Source organism: Cebidichthys violaceus, unplaced genomic scaffold (assembly GCF_023349555.1).
Source record: "Cebidichthys violaceus isolate CVI_PGR_0920_01 unplaced genomic scaffold, fCebVio1.0.p SCAF_25, whole genome shotgun sequence".
Lineage (NCBI taxonomy): Eukaryota > Metazoa > Chordata > Actinopteri > Perciformes > Stichaeidae > Cebidichthys > Cebidichthys violaceus.
Window position 1 is genome coordinate 5153427 of NW_027176428.1, and position 18852 is coordinate 5172278.

The window sequence follows — 18852 nt, forward strand, 5'->3', positions numbered from 1 at the left end:
AATATATAATATTCATATTGTCATTTTGGAATAAAGGTGTTCTCTCCACTTTTAGTTAAGCCTAGTTACAGCCTCATTTAACACTCACTGCACATAAAATTATCCCAAACAGTAAGGTGTAGGATATAAATTTTAGATTATATCTGTATAATATAAGTTTTTCGGGACCAGTGCATCCCTAACAACCACTTTTACAAAGAACAGGATTTGGGTATTAACATTTTTTTGTTCGAGAAAAATGATGTTTGATGTTAAACATCATTCTATGATGTTAAATTGTTCTGCGACGAAGGAAACATCCATAATAATGTGCAGCCACACTGAACAAAGGCTAAAGGCTACTGGACCGAGCACAATTGTTGCTGTATAAAATCTGTCAATAGCAAAGTGTTGCTTGTTATTGCTAGGAAACAACACCCAATAATCCTAGATCTGAATCAACGCCAGATTCGCCAAAGGCTATCTGTCTACCATATTTGAATCAGTAATCCGTTGATAACCTTTTAGAATATCTTGCAAATACAGTCAAGGAGAAAAAACACTCCACCTTCCTGTTGGCTGGCGACTGGGTGGCGCACGGATTAGGCAGACTGTCCTTCAAGTGGCAGGATCCAGTTGAGTCTCTAGTGACAGCGAGCAAAATCCATCTCTCCACACACACACACACACACACACACACACACACACACACACACACACACACACACACACACACACACACACACACACACACACACACCTCTGGAAAACTACATTTTGGCAAAGAAGAGGAAACTAGAAGGAAGGAAAGTAAACTAGGGAAAAGGATAAGGGAGGAGGGCAGGAGAAGAAATGAAGGAGAGGAAAAAAACTGATTACAGACAGCAAAGGCAGATATACTTGCAGTGTAACCGAAGAAAAAACAGAAATCCAATACATCAAAGGCTCTGTTCAAGACAAGTAAGTTAAGGAGGATGAGAGAGTGTAAAGAAAGAGCAGGAAAATTATAAGTGCTACCAACTTGTTGAATAACGTAAATCTAAATTTCCATTATTCATCACTTTACTGTATGTATACATCCTTCAAACCCACCTCTACGCTGTGTTTCTTCTGTGTAGGTAGTACGTAAGGTATGTTTTCCTATGCCGATAATTCATTAAAAACAAAGATCAATTCTTTCTCGATAACATGCCAGCTCAGGTGACTCGAGCGTAGTCTATTTCCGTCTCTGGCAAAAGATCAAAGAGATCCGTCATTGGAGCTGAAAAATTGTTCCGTGTCAAATGCAGTCTCCTTTTTCCCATTAATTATATGCGGCTCCATTATGAAAGATGAGTCATGTTTATTAAAGGTGCCTTAGAATAGTAGCTGAGGATATCTGTGGCAGATTAGTTTTGGAGTGTATATTGTTCTGAGAATTCAAGGGGCCACTCAGTTATCTGAGTCCTTTGATGCAGCTGTAAGTAAGGATATGAAATAAAATGATGGTACATGCTTGAGTCGGTACGACAGCTTCCTGGTACTTTGAGTACCAAACCAAACCACTTGCACTGCAGATGGCTTTCTGCATCCATCTCTACCTATTCCCTCTTTTTCCACGCTGGAAGAGAAGCATCATGTTTCCTCCACCTGCACATTTTTTTCTCTCACAGCCTTGAAGATAACCTCAAAAGAACAAACTGTTACCACAGAATGACAGGTGGCAGGGAGGAAGTTGGGCTTATTTCAGGCATCTTTCATTTCCTCAGTGACGGGGAAAGAGTCTCTGATGTGCCGTTTGCTTCCATTTTCTTTGGATCTGGGCTGGTGTCAGTACTTGTGAAAGACAACGTGGGGAGGAGAGGGGAGACATGGGGGTGAGATCAATGTGACTCATGAGTGAAAGTGGCACAAAAAAAAAGTTTTTTTCTGCACTCTGCAGGGACATTGTTTCAGCTGCATTCGTGCAAAATGTCATCAGTGTCTTTTTTTTTCTTATGTTCTTGTGAAGGGTGGAAGATAACACGTGCTGCAGTTTGCAAGCTACGATTTTTGGAGGGAACGCTTTACACAAGTTGACTTTTTCTCTGTGCAACCAGCTACTCAGCCTTTTTCTAAAGCTGACAAAACAAAGTGACATCAATTTTAATGGATTTCAGGGTTCCCATGGTACTCATTCAAAACACTTACTTTTCAAAGAAAATATATCAATGAGCTCCAGTACAATATTTAAAGACAGCTATGTTTTTTAATAGACCGATAATTACTTAAAGTTACTGTGAGGGAACCTTTAACAGGTTATGAAATTTCAATCTCAAGTTAATACTGATGCCTATGACCTACATAAGTAAATGAGACATTTAGCAAAACCGTTGGCTATTTTGATGTAGTTAATCTTAATGCTTGTCATCGCCACCGGGTCGGATTCCGTGCAAAATCGGACAAAATCATGCAGGTTCACCAGAAACTCCTCCAGCTTAGACTCTAGCGCTCCAGCAGGGGCCCTCTAGCAGCGACCAGCCCACCCCAGACAGACCCAGATATGGCTTCACTGCTGCTTCCACCTACAGTGGCTTAACAACAGCGGCTCCTCCGGCCAGGAGCAATGCTCCACTGGGTGCCGAGGCCCAGACCGTATCGCTGGGCCCGCTGGAGGGAAGGGAGGCATGAGAGAACCAGAACCAGGAATGAGCTGGACAGACTGTCAGACCCTGCTGCAGTTAATGAGAGGTTTTCTAAAGGAAATCTGTTGCTCGGAAAAACTACCGCCTTTGTCCATTGGGACCATCAAAATCAACACATAATGAAAGTTCCAAGTAGTAGCTTTGGGATCCAGTGAACCCATTGAATCATTCAGTCATTCACACACCAAACTGGCTCAAAGGGTTGGCATGAAACAAAAACACACACTTGGGGCTGCTGTCTCCTGTCTTTGTTAATTATAAGAGCTTTGATGCAGCTAATGAAGTTGTTGCTGAGGAGAGAGGTTCATTTTCCCAAGCAGGATGGTACTGTGGCTCCTAATCAGACATGCACTGTATTCCCTAAATTATCTAACAATGTTACATGTTGGCCTCGTGTTTGAAACGAAACCCCGAAAGTATTTTTTTCTTTTAATTTCTATCTTTTAAGACAACATTCCTACATCAAGCGAGTCAACGAATGTCAAACAATATGTAAGAGATACCATTTGACCACTACTAAAGCTGTGGAGGGATCATTTTGAAGCAGACAGACATTGTCACAGATTATTTTCTGCCCATCTTGTTCGAATTAGTTTATTTTTGATGGATGGCACATCCATGCTTGACTGGTGTGATTGAAAGCTCCAAAACGAGCTACTGAATAGACCGTGTTGTAGAATTGTTTACCATCTGCCATGCTGCTTTAAAATCTAACCTGATTTTGTGTGTGTGTGTGTGTGTGTGTGTGTGTGTGTGTGTGTGTGTGTGTGTGTGTGTGTGTGTGCGTGTGTGCGTTTTGTTATTTTTCCCAGAACTATCAAGGTGGAGGTGTACGATTGGGATAGAGATGGCAGGTGAGTGTGATTGCAAAAAAAAATTAACTCAAGCCAAGTTTACTGTTTTTTAGAAATATTTACCCTAGGAACCTATCATTTCCTGTCACAAAGTTCTATTTCGTCCCTGACATCTGTCCTGTTATTTGTACCTGTAATTTTTTTCCTACTCACTGGTGTTGTCTCCTTTTATTCCTTTTCCCAGCCATGACTTCATTGGGGATTTTACAACCAGCTACCGAGAGCTAGCTCGAGGGCAGAGCCAGTTTAATGTCTACGAGGTGAGTAATGCCAGTGTTGTCACGTTGTCTGTTGGCTCCTGAGATCTGGAGTCTCTCCCCGCAGTGCGTCGTCTTGGATCCCATTTCTGACACGAGTGACATTTCTATCTCTGACATCACTGTTGCACTGTTTTCCATTACTCTAGCACATTCCTCTCCATCTTCTAACCCTGCGGCAAACCAATGCATTTATTCCACTTACAAAAAACGTCACGTAAAAGTTCTTCCTTACATTCCTAATTCATTTATGGTTATGCATCCAATTAAATATTTCTTCGGCACAAATCCTTTTTTGTTATTAGATTTATTTTGAAACTATAATGACCTGCACACTGACACACATGGAAAATGAGCTATTAGCAGCAGTGTGAAACAGGATGAATAGAAAAACAATCCGGGGATTTAATGTTATAACAGCTATTTCTCAGTACTTCTCATGGGATAGCTTAACATGTCCCTTAACAGCACACAATACAGATTTGTATGCAAATTACAAATCCAACTATGGTCCTAGAATCCAAGGGTGATGGGCAAGGCCTGGAAATAACAGATGTGTCCTGTGTGAAATCACAATTTATTTTGTCGAGAGCAGAATTTAGTTTATGAGAAATATGCCATTGTTAGATTGAGAATGAAGGCTACCATTGAACATAAACCTTTGTTAAAAGCAAAAAAGCAAAAATAAAAACATTTGAAAGTCAAAATCTCACCATAAAGGAGGACATGTCAATTGCTTTAGGCTTCTGTGGTTTGGTGGCCTCCAGCCGAAGGACAAATACCTGTCTTTTGGATGTCAGCTCCATTATATGCTACTCTTGATTCCTCTCTACCTCCCAGTGAGACTGAAAGGCCCTTTAGTTTTTGCATCAGCAGATTGTTCAGTGTGTCAGACAAATTGCCATCCCTCCATGTTAAATTAGGGGCTGTCACTTTCATGCCTAGCAGCCATAGAGGATCGAGGTAATGAGCTGAGACGTCTTTGGTCTCCGGATTGACATTTCTCTCTTGTTCTGGGGCTGGGAGAATATCGGTACAGTAAATGTAAGTCTTGCAGTTTAAGCCTGTCTCATCCATTGATTCTTGTTGCCTCAGGTTTATGTTTGAATGTCCAAACTTGTCCCCTGTAATTGTGTGATTGACATGTATAAGATATTCAAGGTGAAGTGTTTATATTTTCTTACATGAGCTACAATTTCCCCTAATGCACATCTGTTACTTGGTGCACACACAACCTCACCTTCTCACGTTCCTTGAAGGGGTCATATCATTAACTTTTTCAGTGCTTACACACATCAGTTTTTGAGGGCTGCTAGAAAACATGTTATTGAACAAGCCATTCAGATTCAGTTCTCCTTCCAATGTCACATGCAGGCTCATTAGAATAGACCACCCCCCCCATCTGAGTATCTCCGCCCACGGCTTGAGAACTACTTTTGCAAAGGCGCATCATTTTTTTCTTGCGAAACAATAACAACAGACTGGCCTTTTTCGTGAGGGGGGCTTAAAAAGATGTTTGCTAAAAAGGAGCGTTTCACACAGAGCGTAAATACAGGTATATTCAGACGGGACAGTATGAGAAAAATAATCATGGAAATTCTATTATAAAGTAAAAATAGATACTTGCTGACAGAATCCCGCAAACAATAAATTATAGGGAATTTATTAGTAATAATAATAATAAGCTAGTAATGCAGTATTTTGATTGGATGGATTTAAGGTTGACTGTTTGTTTCTGAGTCTGAATAAAATGTTTGCAGCTGAAGAGACTAGCTTGGGAAAATTGACAGATTTCTTTTAAGATGAAATTTTAAAATATTTTCACATACCTGTAAAATTATTAGGTTAGGTTATTTAAATAAATAGTTTAAATACTTGTTTATTGTAAGATTTTGTAACCATTTTTGGCAAAAACTAAAATATTTTAAATATTGTATTGCAGACACTGATTTACACACCTTGTGCGTGTAGATACAGTAATTTGTATGTTATGTATTTATGTGAATAGTGCCTTTGTATATTAAATAATCATGTATATTACTATATGGTTATATTTTTGCTTAAAAGCCACAATGTTAATTCTACGCTTTTTTTGCTAAATTGTGAGCAAAATATCTTCATTTTAGAATAACTGTACCTCTTGTTTTTTAGGTGATTAATACGAAGAAGAAAATGAAGAAAAAGAAATATGTCAACTCTGGGACAGTAAGTATGGCTCCAGCAGCTGTAGTTTTGAAATCCAGCTCGAGCTAAATAACTTATTTAATAGTTATACGTATATGTGTGTATTTGCGTTTCCTGTACACAAACACACTACAATTATACTAACATTATATATTACAGTATATAGTGATATGCAAGATGTAGCTGTAAAGTATGTTGGTGGGACAAAATAAAAGATGAAGGGGCCATACGAAGGTCATACTGTGATATCTGCAAGATCAGACTGAGCGACACAAATGACCAATTGAGACACCAGTTACTTACACAGCAGTGTGGGCATCTGCACGTAATGCCTACAAATGCATCTCATCCTCTCTTCGAACTTGTCCTTTGGCAATGTAAATGAATCAGTGATCCGAAACCAGACGGTTCACATCTTTTACTAAATTGAGTGTAGATCCACAACATTCTGTGGAGGTTTTTTTTTATTAATTTAGTAAGAAAAGATCCTTACCACCATGTTTAATCAAAAGTTTCTCCTTGTCTTTAATTCCAGGTGACCCTGCTCTCGTTCTCAGTGGAGTCAGAGTTCACTTTTTTAGATTACATCAAAGGCGGGTAAGTTGGAATGACTTTCTGCAAAATGGAATCTTTGCAATTCCTGTTATGAACAAACAATGCGGTTAAACACAAAGTAGTGCAGATTTAATTTTCAAGTGTAAGCCAATGATTCAGTATATCAGTTAGAGAAAGAAATTATGGTTGATTTGACAAGGCAGTGGTCAGATTTTATTTGAGGTCACTATTAAAGACCGATTGCTTGCATGAAGTTAAACTGTCCATTTAATGGGGTATTGAGGATTACATTTATTTGCTTAAACCTGCATTCATTGTGACTTGGGAGCAGAGCAACATGTTGTAAACACAGCATGACATGTTATCACTTTTTGATAAGTTGTTATGGCTAGCATGTTAGCAAACTATTGCCTGTTTACACATTTGATAGACACTGAGCAACATTAGCATTGGAGTGGTGTCTCTGGCAGCATTCTTTCAGCTCTATTTTTCAGCTCTATTTTGCTCTCCACAGGTTCCCCCCCAAAAAAATATGTGGTTCTTTAGCTGCTAAATGCAACACTATGTGTTCACGAGGTAGTTGCTAACATTGCCTGGCTGCCGTTTGGTGCTACGCAGGTAGCACACAGTCGGTCTATAAGAGCATTTACGGAAAACAACTGTTTGCTGGAAACAACCTAAAAGCTGTAGAACCTAAAACATGAGCTGAAACATGCTAAAACACAGAGTTCAGAGAACTCTACATTAATCACATGAACGGACATTGTAAAAAAACACAACTAATCATAGAAACTTGAATTGATAATAAATGACTGATAATGACAAGTATAATATATATTCTAGAGTCTTCATTAAAATTGTATTTAAATGCACTTATCTCTATCCCCTTATCTTTCATGTGGCACCATATATTTCACAGTAGCTGCTGTCTGTAGTAATAATGTTCCAAATATATTGTAAATTCACCAGCTAAGGCTAAACTGTCTTCACTGCAGGTACAACCCTTCCACCTCTGTTTAGTTTGAGAGCGTGAGGTTGACATGTGAATATCAAGTATGTCTCAGGTGAAGGGTGCCTTTCAGGCAGGTTGAGCTCTACTTTGATCTCCACTGTCCCATCACAGCGGGTAGGCTGTCATGGGTTTTGTGAGCTGTGGCAGAGCTGACAAGTGTGACGGATTCCTCTGACAGACAGTTCCAGGCTTTGGCTGATCTATGATACAAAAACCTTAAGGTTTAGTGGCCTTGCTTCAAAAATATCGTCCCTATCAGTCTGCCCCCTAACATTACTCTGGCACTTACTGAATAGTATTAGTTGGTTCTTGCAAATATGGAGTCCCCTGCTCTTTAGTAAATGGATGAAAGTTGAGAAAGTGTGTCACTTAAACTGTCCAAGCACTTTGCAGCATTAAAATCTGAGAAATAACACATAATAAGTCTACACGACATTTCTACACTAGCTGTTAAAGCAATTTTCTGCTACACCTTTCATCATGATGCAAAGGGAACTCTGGCAGATGTTTTGTCTCATTTGACAACCACTGTAATCCTAAAAAGACAAGAAAAATGTGGCTATTCAAATAACTCAAAGGTTTGTCTCCAAGGGTGCAGCACTGGGAAGGCTTAAGGAATGAGAGGGCATGTTATGCTTGGACTATAATGACAGAGGCCATCTCTCTTCGCTGATTATGGTTCAGTGCACTCCTATCAGGTTAATAAAGTAGCAGTTAAAGTCTTAACAAGACTGCAGAGACAATTTGAAGTGTCAGTGAGGCTCTTTTTAGAGGAGTTCGACAGAAAGGCAAGAGTCTACAAAAGATGTCAGCTTTGAATTTATGTCTTTTTTTAAATACTGACATTTATTTCACACACACACACACACACACACACACACACACACACACACACACACACACACACACACACACACACATTGTGGCTTTGTGGTTGAGGACACTTTTACAAGAAATTCAATAGTGCAAATAGCAATAATTTGCATTGATAAGAGAAGAAAATGCTTTCCCAGACAATCGTAGAGAATCATGATCTCAATTTATTCAGATTATGGACTCGCCACATGGTTTGTTACACAGAACCATCTGAGAAGGCCTGGCAATTTTCCAAAAAATACTCAAAAAAACATCTGTCAATTAAACTCTTACTGAAGCCAGTTGGTAGAAGAGTGAAAACTTATTTTCCATCGAGAAAAGCCTTCAGTGCTGTTCAGATACAACTGAAGCTTTTAGCATACCTCTTCGGGAGCTGCCAATGTTGTTTAGAACAAACAGTCACCTTTGAGTGTGTCGTCTCGCACACCTGCCAGTTTCTCCTCACAGGACGCTGATTTGTCCGTGCTCTGGCTTACCTCTTTTTATTATTCTTTGGCCTTCCTCTGCGATGGCTCTCATAGATAATAGAAGGCTGTCATTAAGGCCCCCAAAGGCGTTGTCTCAATGTCATAAATTAGCAAGAAGTGGCAAGTGCTTCATCAGCAGAGAAAATTGGGTTGTGATTTGATATTAAGTGCTCCATCAATTGCTTGTTACCCAGCTCAATGTCTCAAAGGAGACTACGCCTTCTCAAGGGAGGTGACAAACAGTTAAAAGTGCAATCTTATTTGACAAATAATAAGACTGCACTTTTGTGTCTAGACGCATTAAAAAAAAAAAAAAAAAAGGCAATTAAATATTGATATGTTTGTAAGTATATGATACTAAAAATAGTTTTTTTGTATGATGTTTCTTCCTTTTAGGTATCATCTTTTCTCGTATCAGGAAACGTGTGTGTGTGTGTGTGTGTGTGTGTGTGTGTGTGAGTGAGTGAGTGAGTGAGTGAGTGAGTGAGAGAGAGAGAGAGAGCATTTAATGAGTCCCGGCTTGTTATTATTGCTGGCTGGTCTCTGTCGTTGATTTTTTTCCCCATGTCCTCCTCTCCATCCCCCTTGTAGGACACAGATCAATTTCACTGTGGCCATCGATTTCACAGCATCTAATGGTGAGTGATACGAATGGCAAAGTGTGAGTGTGTGGATGGGGAGGCAAGAATAGATAGTAGTGCTCTTTGACTGTGGCATGTCCGATCTAAGGATCAAACAGATGGTGCACATACTGTACACACATTGTCACTCTAAGTGATAGCCTTTCCTGGATATCTTGCCCTCCTAGATGCTCTGTCAATACACTCTAAATAAAGGTTATAGCAGGCATTTTAGCTAAGAATTAAATGAAGCACATGGGGTAGAAACCACCAGCTTGTCGTGAAAGGACCACACTTAAGACTAATTACACTACTTATGGCATTAATAATGCCTGAACGCACAGCGCTCCAAAACGTTTATCCGCAAGGAAGAGCTCTTTAGTGTGACTCATAGTTATTTGATGAAAATTTTAATTTCCCAAACGATATCCTCCGAACAGCTACGGTCCACTCATAGCTTAGCAATTACCTTCACGATGGGTTTCCTCCCACTGTCTGTCAATGGATTGGCCTTCATTGTGTCACAAACTTCTGAATTTAAAGATTTGATTCATCATCTCTAAAGACTTAATGTGAAAGCTCTACCATAGAGGAATCAAGGTAATTGAGAGCCATGGCTGCAGCAAACAAAATGTTTTTTTATTGTCATACCATTGCACACAAACAGTATCTTACATTCTAGAAGTGACATCTTTGTCCCTCATTGCCCACAATGACCATGAGATTGATTGATTGGTCGACAGGCAACCCGTCTCAATCCACTTCGCTGCACTACATGAACCCCTACCAGCTGAACGCCTACGCCATGGCCCTGAGGGCTGTTGGGGAGATCATTCAGGACTACGACAGTGACAAGATGTTCCCCGCTTTGGGCTTTGGAGCCAAACTGCCCCCTGATGGACGGGTTTCACATGAGTTTCCACTGGTGAAGTCTACCTCTCATTCTATCACCTTTGATTCATCAGTTCAATGGATCTTTATCAATCTATTTCATGCTTTTTATTTTCAACTTCCAAAAGCATGCCACTGAATCGTCGCTCTAATTTATTGTGTTTACTCTAATTTATGGATTTTGAGCATGACCTGGTTCCTGAGAACCAAGTTATTGCAGTCTAATGAAAACAATGTACTTTGATAAAGATCTTGGGGTTTCTTTGTTTGATAAATGCATTCACCAAGTCCATGAAATTGATTTTCACAGTTTCTTTCCTTCTCAGAATGGAAACATGGAAAATCCGTACTGCAATGGTATTGAGGGCATTTTAGAGGCATACCACCAGAGTCTGAAGACAGTTCAGCTGTACGGGCCAACTAACTTCGCTCCTGTGGTGAATCATGTTGCCAGGTGAGAGAACAATGTAGCTGGTGAGTAGCTAATGCTCCTATCAAAGAGGCAAAGCAACAGGGACATGCCTACATAGAACAAGACCACTCCCTTGCATTTGTCAGGTTTATTGCTATACCAAAGAAACAATAAGAGTCTTGGAAAATCTATTTTCACTCGTACTTTCATGGATGTGAAATTATTATTAAAAAACACAATGATAAAAACTGACTCCTGCACAGATTTTCTCAAAAATATATTCTATAAGTCAGTCTGTTTTCATGAGAGCAGGAAACATTGTCCAATACTTTTCCAACAAACCTAACAATGATATAATTGATGTGTTTATGATCAGAATTTTTGTTCAGTTTTGTGCCACAATGATAGTATACAGATTATCAAGAATATGATCTTCTATTAGACAGGATGTAACATGCTTAAATAGGGGTTTAGATAATTTAGACAGCTAGTGGCAGATTTAGCTGATGGAACACATGGCCCTGAGGCTATTAAAATATACTCACATAACACATATCATAACACATAACGGAAAAGTATGCTATAAAGCATAACGTATGCAAACTGTGACATGATCCAAGTATAGATTCTTATGCCCCCGACACCCACCTCCACCTCTCACTGTCACCGCTTCTCTTGCCGTCTCATTGTTTGAGCCATATCCAAACAATTCTCCATCTGATACGCCAACACTCTGCTGTAATTAAAAATGTCATTCTGATAAAAAATGGAGTCACATTTTTGAAACTTTGGCAGGGAGCCATAGCTGTGAGAATACACAACCAGTATTGGTATTTAGCATTTGAGTGGGGGAACTCAAGTATGAAGATAATTTTAACAAAGGTGTTAATCCCTGAATCAAACAGAGTAAACCAGCTTTGTATCAAACTTGATCGTTTGGACTGATTAATCAATGAGTATTTGTGAGGGATTTTAATGAACCTGAAGTACAACAACAACAAAACAAAGTGTATCTGTGTGTGTCTGTGTGTGTGCAGGTATGCAGCTGCGGTGCAGGACGGCTCTCAGTATTTTGTGCTCCTCATCATCACAGACGGCGTCATTTCCGACATGGCCCAGACCAAAGAGGCCATTGTAAATGTAAGAATGGGAAAGGGGTGAGACACCATGCTTTACTGCACTATATAAGGCTAGATATGCACATTTTATGAACTAAAAGGAAGTACCTTTGATGTCAATAATGAATTGACATTTTGGGAAATACGCACATTTGCTCTTATATCAAGAGTTAGATGAGAAGGTCGACACCACTCTCATGTCTGTAGGATGAATATGAAGCTACAACCAGTTAGCAGAGCTTAGAGTAAACATTGAAACAGTGGAAAATAGCTAGCTTGGCTCTGTCCAAGGGTAACACCATCTCTGATGCTTGGCAACCTCATGGTGGCGAAAACACTTTTAGAAAATGACTGCTTTCAGCCAAGGAATAGTCCATCAGATAATCCCCCATAACACCCCCCATAATTTACCCGTCAGTTGTTGTACAGATTAAACAAATCGAGCTGCTTCGATGCTTGTAGGTGGATTTTGTTATCTTCAGTGAGAGCCAAGCTAGACGTTTCCTAAGCTGTCCTATAACAACAGCTGTCTGTCTGTAGCTTCATATTTACTGTACAGACATGAGTAGTATCTTTTCATATAATTCTCTGTAAGAACACAAATATGTGTATTTCCAAAATGTAAAACTGTTCCTTCAAAATCAACATTGAAAGGCCACCAAAAGACTAGGAAACTAAAGATTATTTTCAGTATTGATTAATTGTTAAGTGCAGAGGTTTTCAAAGTGGAACGCAGGCCTGTTACCAATAAATGCCATAGGACAGACTTTTTTTTTTTGTATTTGGTGTAGTTTGAAGTTATGTCTAACTGCAATATGAGGTTATCTTGGCTCAATTGTTGAGTGTCTATGGGATCCAATAACGTAATCATGATTCCATCAGCATCCAGGAATAGAGGGAAACTAAGCAGGTAAACTAAAGGTTGGTGAGGAACCTTTTTCCAAGCTTTGTCTGAAGGGAGGCCCAGAGTCTCAGACTTTGAAAACACCTGCTTTATTAAAAATCAAGGAAAAGTGTAAAATGCCAATCACAATTTCCTACAGCAAAAGGAGACACATTCAATATGTTTGTTTTGTTTGATGAACAGTCTGGTACCTTAAGACATTATGTTTACAATGATATAAAAAAGGGAAAAGAAGAAATTCCTTACATTTGAAGAGTTGAAACAACCAATGTTTTGCATTATTGGTTAAGATTTTTCTCTAGCTTTCTCTCTGAGATGATATTTAGCCCAGATGTTCATTGTAGTTGTCACTCTGATTCAGACATAGAAAGAAGCATATGATAATAGCAGTTGTTCTGCAATCTATAAAAAAAAATGATTGGCATTATGGCTTCACATAACTGACATTTTCTTCTATAATTGCAAGATCAATATATAAACTAATGATTTATCTGACAGCAACAAAGAAGAAGCTCAACACTCAGTTGTTGTCCCCTTTTTACCAAAAAAATATAGTTGTGGCCATATTTATAAAATACAGCACTTGAAAAGATGCTCCTGCCTCTGTAAATAAAAATCACATCAGTTTGCTTTATTCCTCCAAGCTTTCCCCAAAACGTGCCCTAAATCTTTTTTTCTCCCAGCTTTAAATAGTAGTTGGCTGGCTTCCTCTCTTTTCTTCTTCTTTGGTCTCTTCCTCTCATCTCCTCCTCCTTTTTCTCATCATCATCAGTCCGCCGCAGGCACAGAACACCCAGCAGACTGGATTTAAAGGGAATTTGCGACTGTTAGTCAAAACATTAGAACAGCCACACCTTCCTTTTAAGATCTTGCCTGCTGCTCTATCTCACTGCCTCTGTCTACTGATGCTTCCACTGCTTTCCCTTTAACTCTCCATGGATCCTAGGCGAGGGAGAACACACTGCTGAGGTTATATAAAAGTCTTTCCTCATACTTATTCATGCTGGAAGGTACCTTCAAGGAAGAGCAAGACGATGTGGGAGATAGCCTGAATGTGCATGAATATTTACATCTGGAGGTGGTTTTTATTTGTGCATGCAGGTGTTTTTATGCGTTTCAGTCATTGTGTGGAGTGGACATGTATCCACCATGTTTTCAGTAATAATGACCCATGTGGTAGAACAAAAGGGAGATTTATTATCAGTCACAACAGAATCTGCTATTCTACAGAAAACCAACCTGTCAGTCTTTCTGCATCCCCCTCCTCTGCTCACAGATCGGGACCCTCTGCTGCCTCATTCTCTTTCTCTCTGTGGAGGCCTCACTCACAAATACAAAGAATTTTGTTGTCTGTCTCCATTTCGTAACTTCTCAAAGATCTAAATCTCTTCATCTGCTCTCCCCATACTTTTGTCACCACACGCAGTCTATAACAACAACAATTCTCTGCTGCCTTTGATTTCCTCTTTTCCCATCCTCAACTTGTTGTGCTTCATGTCTTTATCAGTGCCAGGGACCACGAAAAGTACTTCACTTCACAACCATTTTAGGGCTGCACAATATATAGTTGTTGTTTTTTTTATCATCATTGCAATGTCAAATTGACCAATAAACACAATGCAAAAGACTGCAATATTGTACTCAGGATATTGCACTCACTATTTTAATGGCATTTAAAATGCCATTAAATCATTCTTTTTTTATTGGTGCCTCTCGTTTTCAGTTTTTCAATTAAAAGTAAAAAAAATGTATTCAACAAGCAATGTTTAGCATTTTAGCAGTATACTTTACACTTTAATATCTGTTAACTGCAATAATGTCCCCATATTGTGCAGCCGTAACATCCATTCACTTTGTATTGGATGCAAGATTTTTTTGTGTAAGAAGTAACGGTAAATGATAAAATGATACCTGGTAATATGAACCGAAGGAAACAAAAAAAATATCTCCCTATACAGCAGCAACAAGTAGCTACTGCACAAAACCTCTACACAGTCCATTGCTCTAGATAAACTATTCAGTGGTAATAGTTCACATATTTCATGGTCCTGTCATCATTCTACTTTCCTCAAGGTAATAGACTCAAACATTTCGTACAATAATTGCTAAGCGCTGACTACTTGGTTACCCTGCATGCCGATGGTGACAAAATGGTGACAAAATACCACCTCTCGAACAGCAAAGCCTAAAGTATGCAGCATATTTTTAATATTTTTAACAGCTTTATTTGCCACTTATTCATTTAATATAATCATATAATCATCCATTTGACAAAAAACGTTCTAAACGGAAACCGGTTCCAAATTAGTAAAATACCAGAGTATCAATAAGGTCCGTAGTTAACAGTTCTGCTATCGATACTTTACAAGTTAGGGAGTGAGATCTCGGCAGAAAATAGCAGCGTCGCAAACCTCCTCTTTCTCTCTTTACTCTGAACCGATAAGCAGTATCGATAAGAGTACTAGTTTATGCAAATTAGTCATCTACTGTGGGCTTGCACCGTTACTGTTGTTATGTCCATCAAGCTTTCCATTCTTGCACACGTGTATGCATATGCAGTTTTACAGTGCTAATGGTAGACAAAAGCAACTTCTCATTTATAACCAGGAACTGTCAATTTTGCCAGCTGAAGTTTATCAGATGTTGTCAGCTAGTTAATTAAGCTAACCTAAGTTGGAAAAGCCATCATTGAATGACTCTCGACTGACCTGTTTTAAAATAGACAACGTTGTAAAAGTGATTTTTAATATGCACTTGACAGCTACATGACATTGGGCAAACAGACTGAGGTGTAACTTGCATCAATCATAAAGGAGTTGCAATTAAATCAGTAGCCACCCATTTTCACACACTACTGTTTTCACAGACAATTGCCCACATGAACAAGGTTAGGCTTCACCATTGAAGGGCCCTCTGGACATGTGTGACTAAATACACCACTGTAATTGGCAATTACTGTTTAATGAAAGTTGTTACATCCGCTAAAATGTTTTTATTATTTTTTGTCCCGTTAATTAGCAAAATATCTAACATTGTTATAATAATAAGTTTAAAGAACTGTCATGTCTTGGCAGAAGTATGTGCTCTCTGAGTGCACAAATAAGCAGGATCAAAGTTATCAAAGTTACAAAAAATATAGATTATAATGGATCATTTCAATGTACACTTGGAAGGTAACGAATGTGGCGACATCACAGTAACAAGTATTCTGAACATTAAAAGCTTTCATTTTCATTAAATCCTTAGTCCTTTTCAACACGGTTCAATCTGTCGTTCAATAGAATGTCAGGAAAAACCTGCAACTGTCATATACACAAAAAGTCTTCTAACAACTGGGTGAGCTACTCTTAATGCAGTATTATTAGCACTCGGCTGGCTTTTTAAGTGTCTTTAATCTGCTGCCTTAAGCCTTTCTCTGAACTGAGGTCTGACACAGCCAATGACAGATGGTCCGGTGACTCAGGTGACCCCCTGTGCTGACAGGACAGTCACCTCTCCAAACGCGTATCCATGAACCTGTTTGTGTGAACATTTGCGTGGCCACATATGCAATAACATACACCCATGAAAGCATGCATGACATGTGGATTTTAGCAGCACATGCATACTGAGTTGTTGAGGTAATGAGTGATGATTGATGCTGTGTTTTGTTGTCTCATTAAACTGGATCTCCACAGCAAAAGTGGGGCACGGTGCATTGCCAGGTTATTTTTGGTGGCATTTGATGTGTGCATTTATATCTGCACGTATGAGTGTTTGTGTGCGCGTAGGAGGACAGGCACTGACAAGAGTTGTGTTGAACACTGATAATCGCACTGATGTGCTGTGAATGAGGCGGTGCCGACAGAAACTGCTCTCACCCCCGTGGCAAAAGAAGTTCCATGATTTGCTACGCCGCGTTTGTCTCTAGCCAGAGATAAAACTGCACTTGTTATAACTGCTCTTTGAAAATATGAGACGCCAGAAAAAACTTGCTTCACATAATAGAGGCTTTTGTATTTATGTTGTCATCTATCTGGAAATTATAACAGTAACTAACATGGCCTGTCAAAATGCAATGCAGTCACAGTGACTCAAGCAGAATGTAAAGAAAATAACTCTAGCAGCATTTAATACAGTAAGATGAATAAAAAAAGAGAAGCTGGTTTAGATTAAGTTAATATAGGTGTACTGATTTACCTATTCAATTTAATTAAAAAATAATTTGATTGATTGATCAACTTGTAGGCATTATGTCAGAAAAAAATCTTCATATATGTAAAGCAAAGACCACCAATTATATTATTATACAAACATTCATGTACCCTGGAGGATGAATTCTGCTGACTTTGATTATCCCCCAACTTTTCATCTAATGCCACCAGCAGTTCAAACCTTTCACTTATCTAGTGACATCTCTCAACATCTATGGTGTGAAATTTCTCAACAAAATTTGATGGACTTGAAATTTGGTATTTATGTCCCTCTGGCAAAATTAACTTTGGTGCTCCCTTAACTTTTTACCTATTGTCACCATCAGGTCAAATGACATTTCCATCAGTCGTGCCTTAATCTCGCGACAAGATTTTGGTATCGAAGCGTTCTGGTTTCCATTTGTAGTCCGTGTAGTGTTAATTAATCCCGTTGGAGAAAGCTTTGGTTGAATGCAGGTTAATAGTCCGTGTGGGGAGCAAAAGAGGAGAAGCGCATTGGCCGCAATGCAATCTGGGAATCCACCGGCTATAGTCTGATGAAGATTTAGTTCTTTATTGGTTTAAAATTAGCTTATAAACTGGCTTCTTGTGAAACAATCCAGTAGTACATGTCGTTTTTCAACTCCAACTCCAGTCTTGCATCTGAAGTTGCTAATTGGACTGCAAACAATGAGCAGCGCACGGAATAAGAAGTCTTTGCTTATCCGCTGGCTACACCTCAACCCTAGAAACTAGCCCCTTGCCCCCGGAGGCTTATCCTTGGGTTTCAAGATGTATCTTGTCTTTAAGTTATTTTTAGTGCTAATTAGCAAGTGTTAGCATGCTAACATGCTCAACTAAGATGGTCAACATGGTTCATTTCCCAGTCCTATGTGTTTCATAAATGTTGGTATCTTTTGCTTTTTGACAGATTTTCAATCTAGATGTTGCCTTTGTTTGGCGACGGTAACCCTCCACAGAAGAGAGATTGACAGCAGAGTTATCTGACTTAGATGTGACTTGGGAGCAGCTGGGCGGGTGACTGAGGATGGTCGCTGTACTGATTGAAGTTTGCACCTCCTCCCTCTCCCTCCTCTCCCAGCTCACAAATGCCACACCTTTCATTAAGACCTCATCAAGGTGTCTGCTAACACTTGTTTTCCTCCCTGTGAACTATTGTCTCCTTTTAGCCTTAAACAGCTTCTTAGAGTGTATAATGTCACAACACAGCTCTTTTTGGAGGTCAGAATTTCATCAATTCAAATGTGATTGTTTGTTTTCTATGAAACAGCTTCAGTACTAATATGACCTGTTGTCCCACTATCTCAGGGGATGCTGTTAGTGTTGTCAGTGAGTTTAATCTCCACTCCCCAGCCTGATAACCAGCATTCAGTGGGCAAATACAGTGCATGTCATCCAGAGATAAGAGCCATTCATACGACGAAATTGGAATTCGGGACATAAAACATCTGGGATAAGGAAAGCAGAGACAAAAACAAGTTTCTGCTGTAGCATCTCCCTATTTTGCTGACTTTCTCTGACTTCCTGTCTCTTTTTCTCTCTGGAGGCCTTATCTTAAAGGTCATTCAGCTAGTTAAAGCATGATACAGAACATTAGCGTGGTTGTGATCTATGTGGGTGAGCATGTAATGGCTAGGATATCTGATATAATGTAATGAGCCCTTCAGGTCGGTGGCAATTTTGGACAAGCGTCTCTCCTATTTTGTTTGCAAAGAAAAAAAAAAATGTTTGTCCACTTCTTCTTTTCAATTTCTCTGCAGGGTGCCAAGCTTCCCATGTCCATCATCATAGTTGGAGTGGGTCAGGCTGAGTTTGACGGTAGGGTGACTTTAATTTTTGACTGCTGCATTAAATGTTCTGGTCATTT

General features: G+C 39.3%; 1 protein-coding gene across 5 annotated transcripts in view; it reads left to right on the forward strand.

Moving 5' to 3' along the window:
* cpne5b (copine Vb) overlaps window positions 1-18852 on the forward strand; it is a 103705-nt gene that overhangs the window by 78932 nt on the left and 5921 nt on the right. The window contains exons 10-18 of one of the 5 annotated variants that reach the window (XR_011103743.1): window positions 3455-3496; window positions 3681-3756; window positions 5905-5958; window positions 6473-6534; window positions 9439-9485; window positions 10211-10392; window positions 10685-10715; window positions 11808-11910; window positions 18746-18803. Coding sequence is in view for 4 of the 5 variants with exons in the window: in XM_068720179.1 (XP_068576280.1) it covers window positions 3455-3496; window positions 3681-3756; window positions 5905-5958; window positions 6473-6534; window positions 9439-9485; window positions 10211-10392; window positions 10685-10812; window positions 11808-11910; window positions 18746-18803 (752 nt within the window). In the remaining variant the exon portion in view is untranslated. Of the gene's footprint in view, window positions 1-3454; window positions 3497-3680; window positions 3757-5904; window positions 5959-6472; window positions 6535-9438; window positions 9486-10210; window positions 10393-10684; window positions 10813-11807; window positions 11928-18745; window positions 18832-18852 lie in introns of those variants that run through there. The other 4 variants (XM_068720179.1, XM_068720180.1, XM_068720181.1 and 1 more) reach the window with 4 other exon arrangements.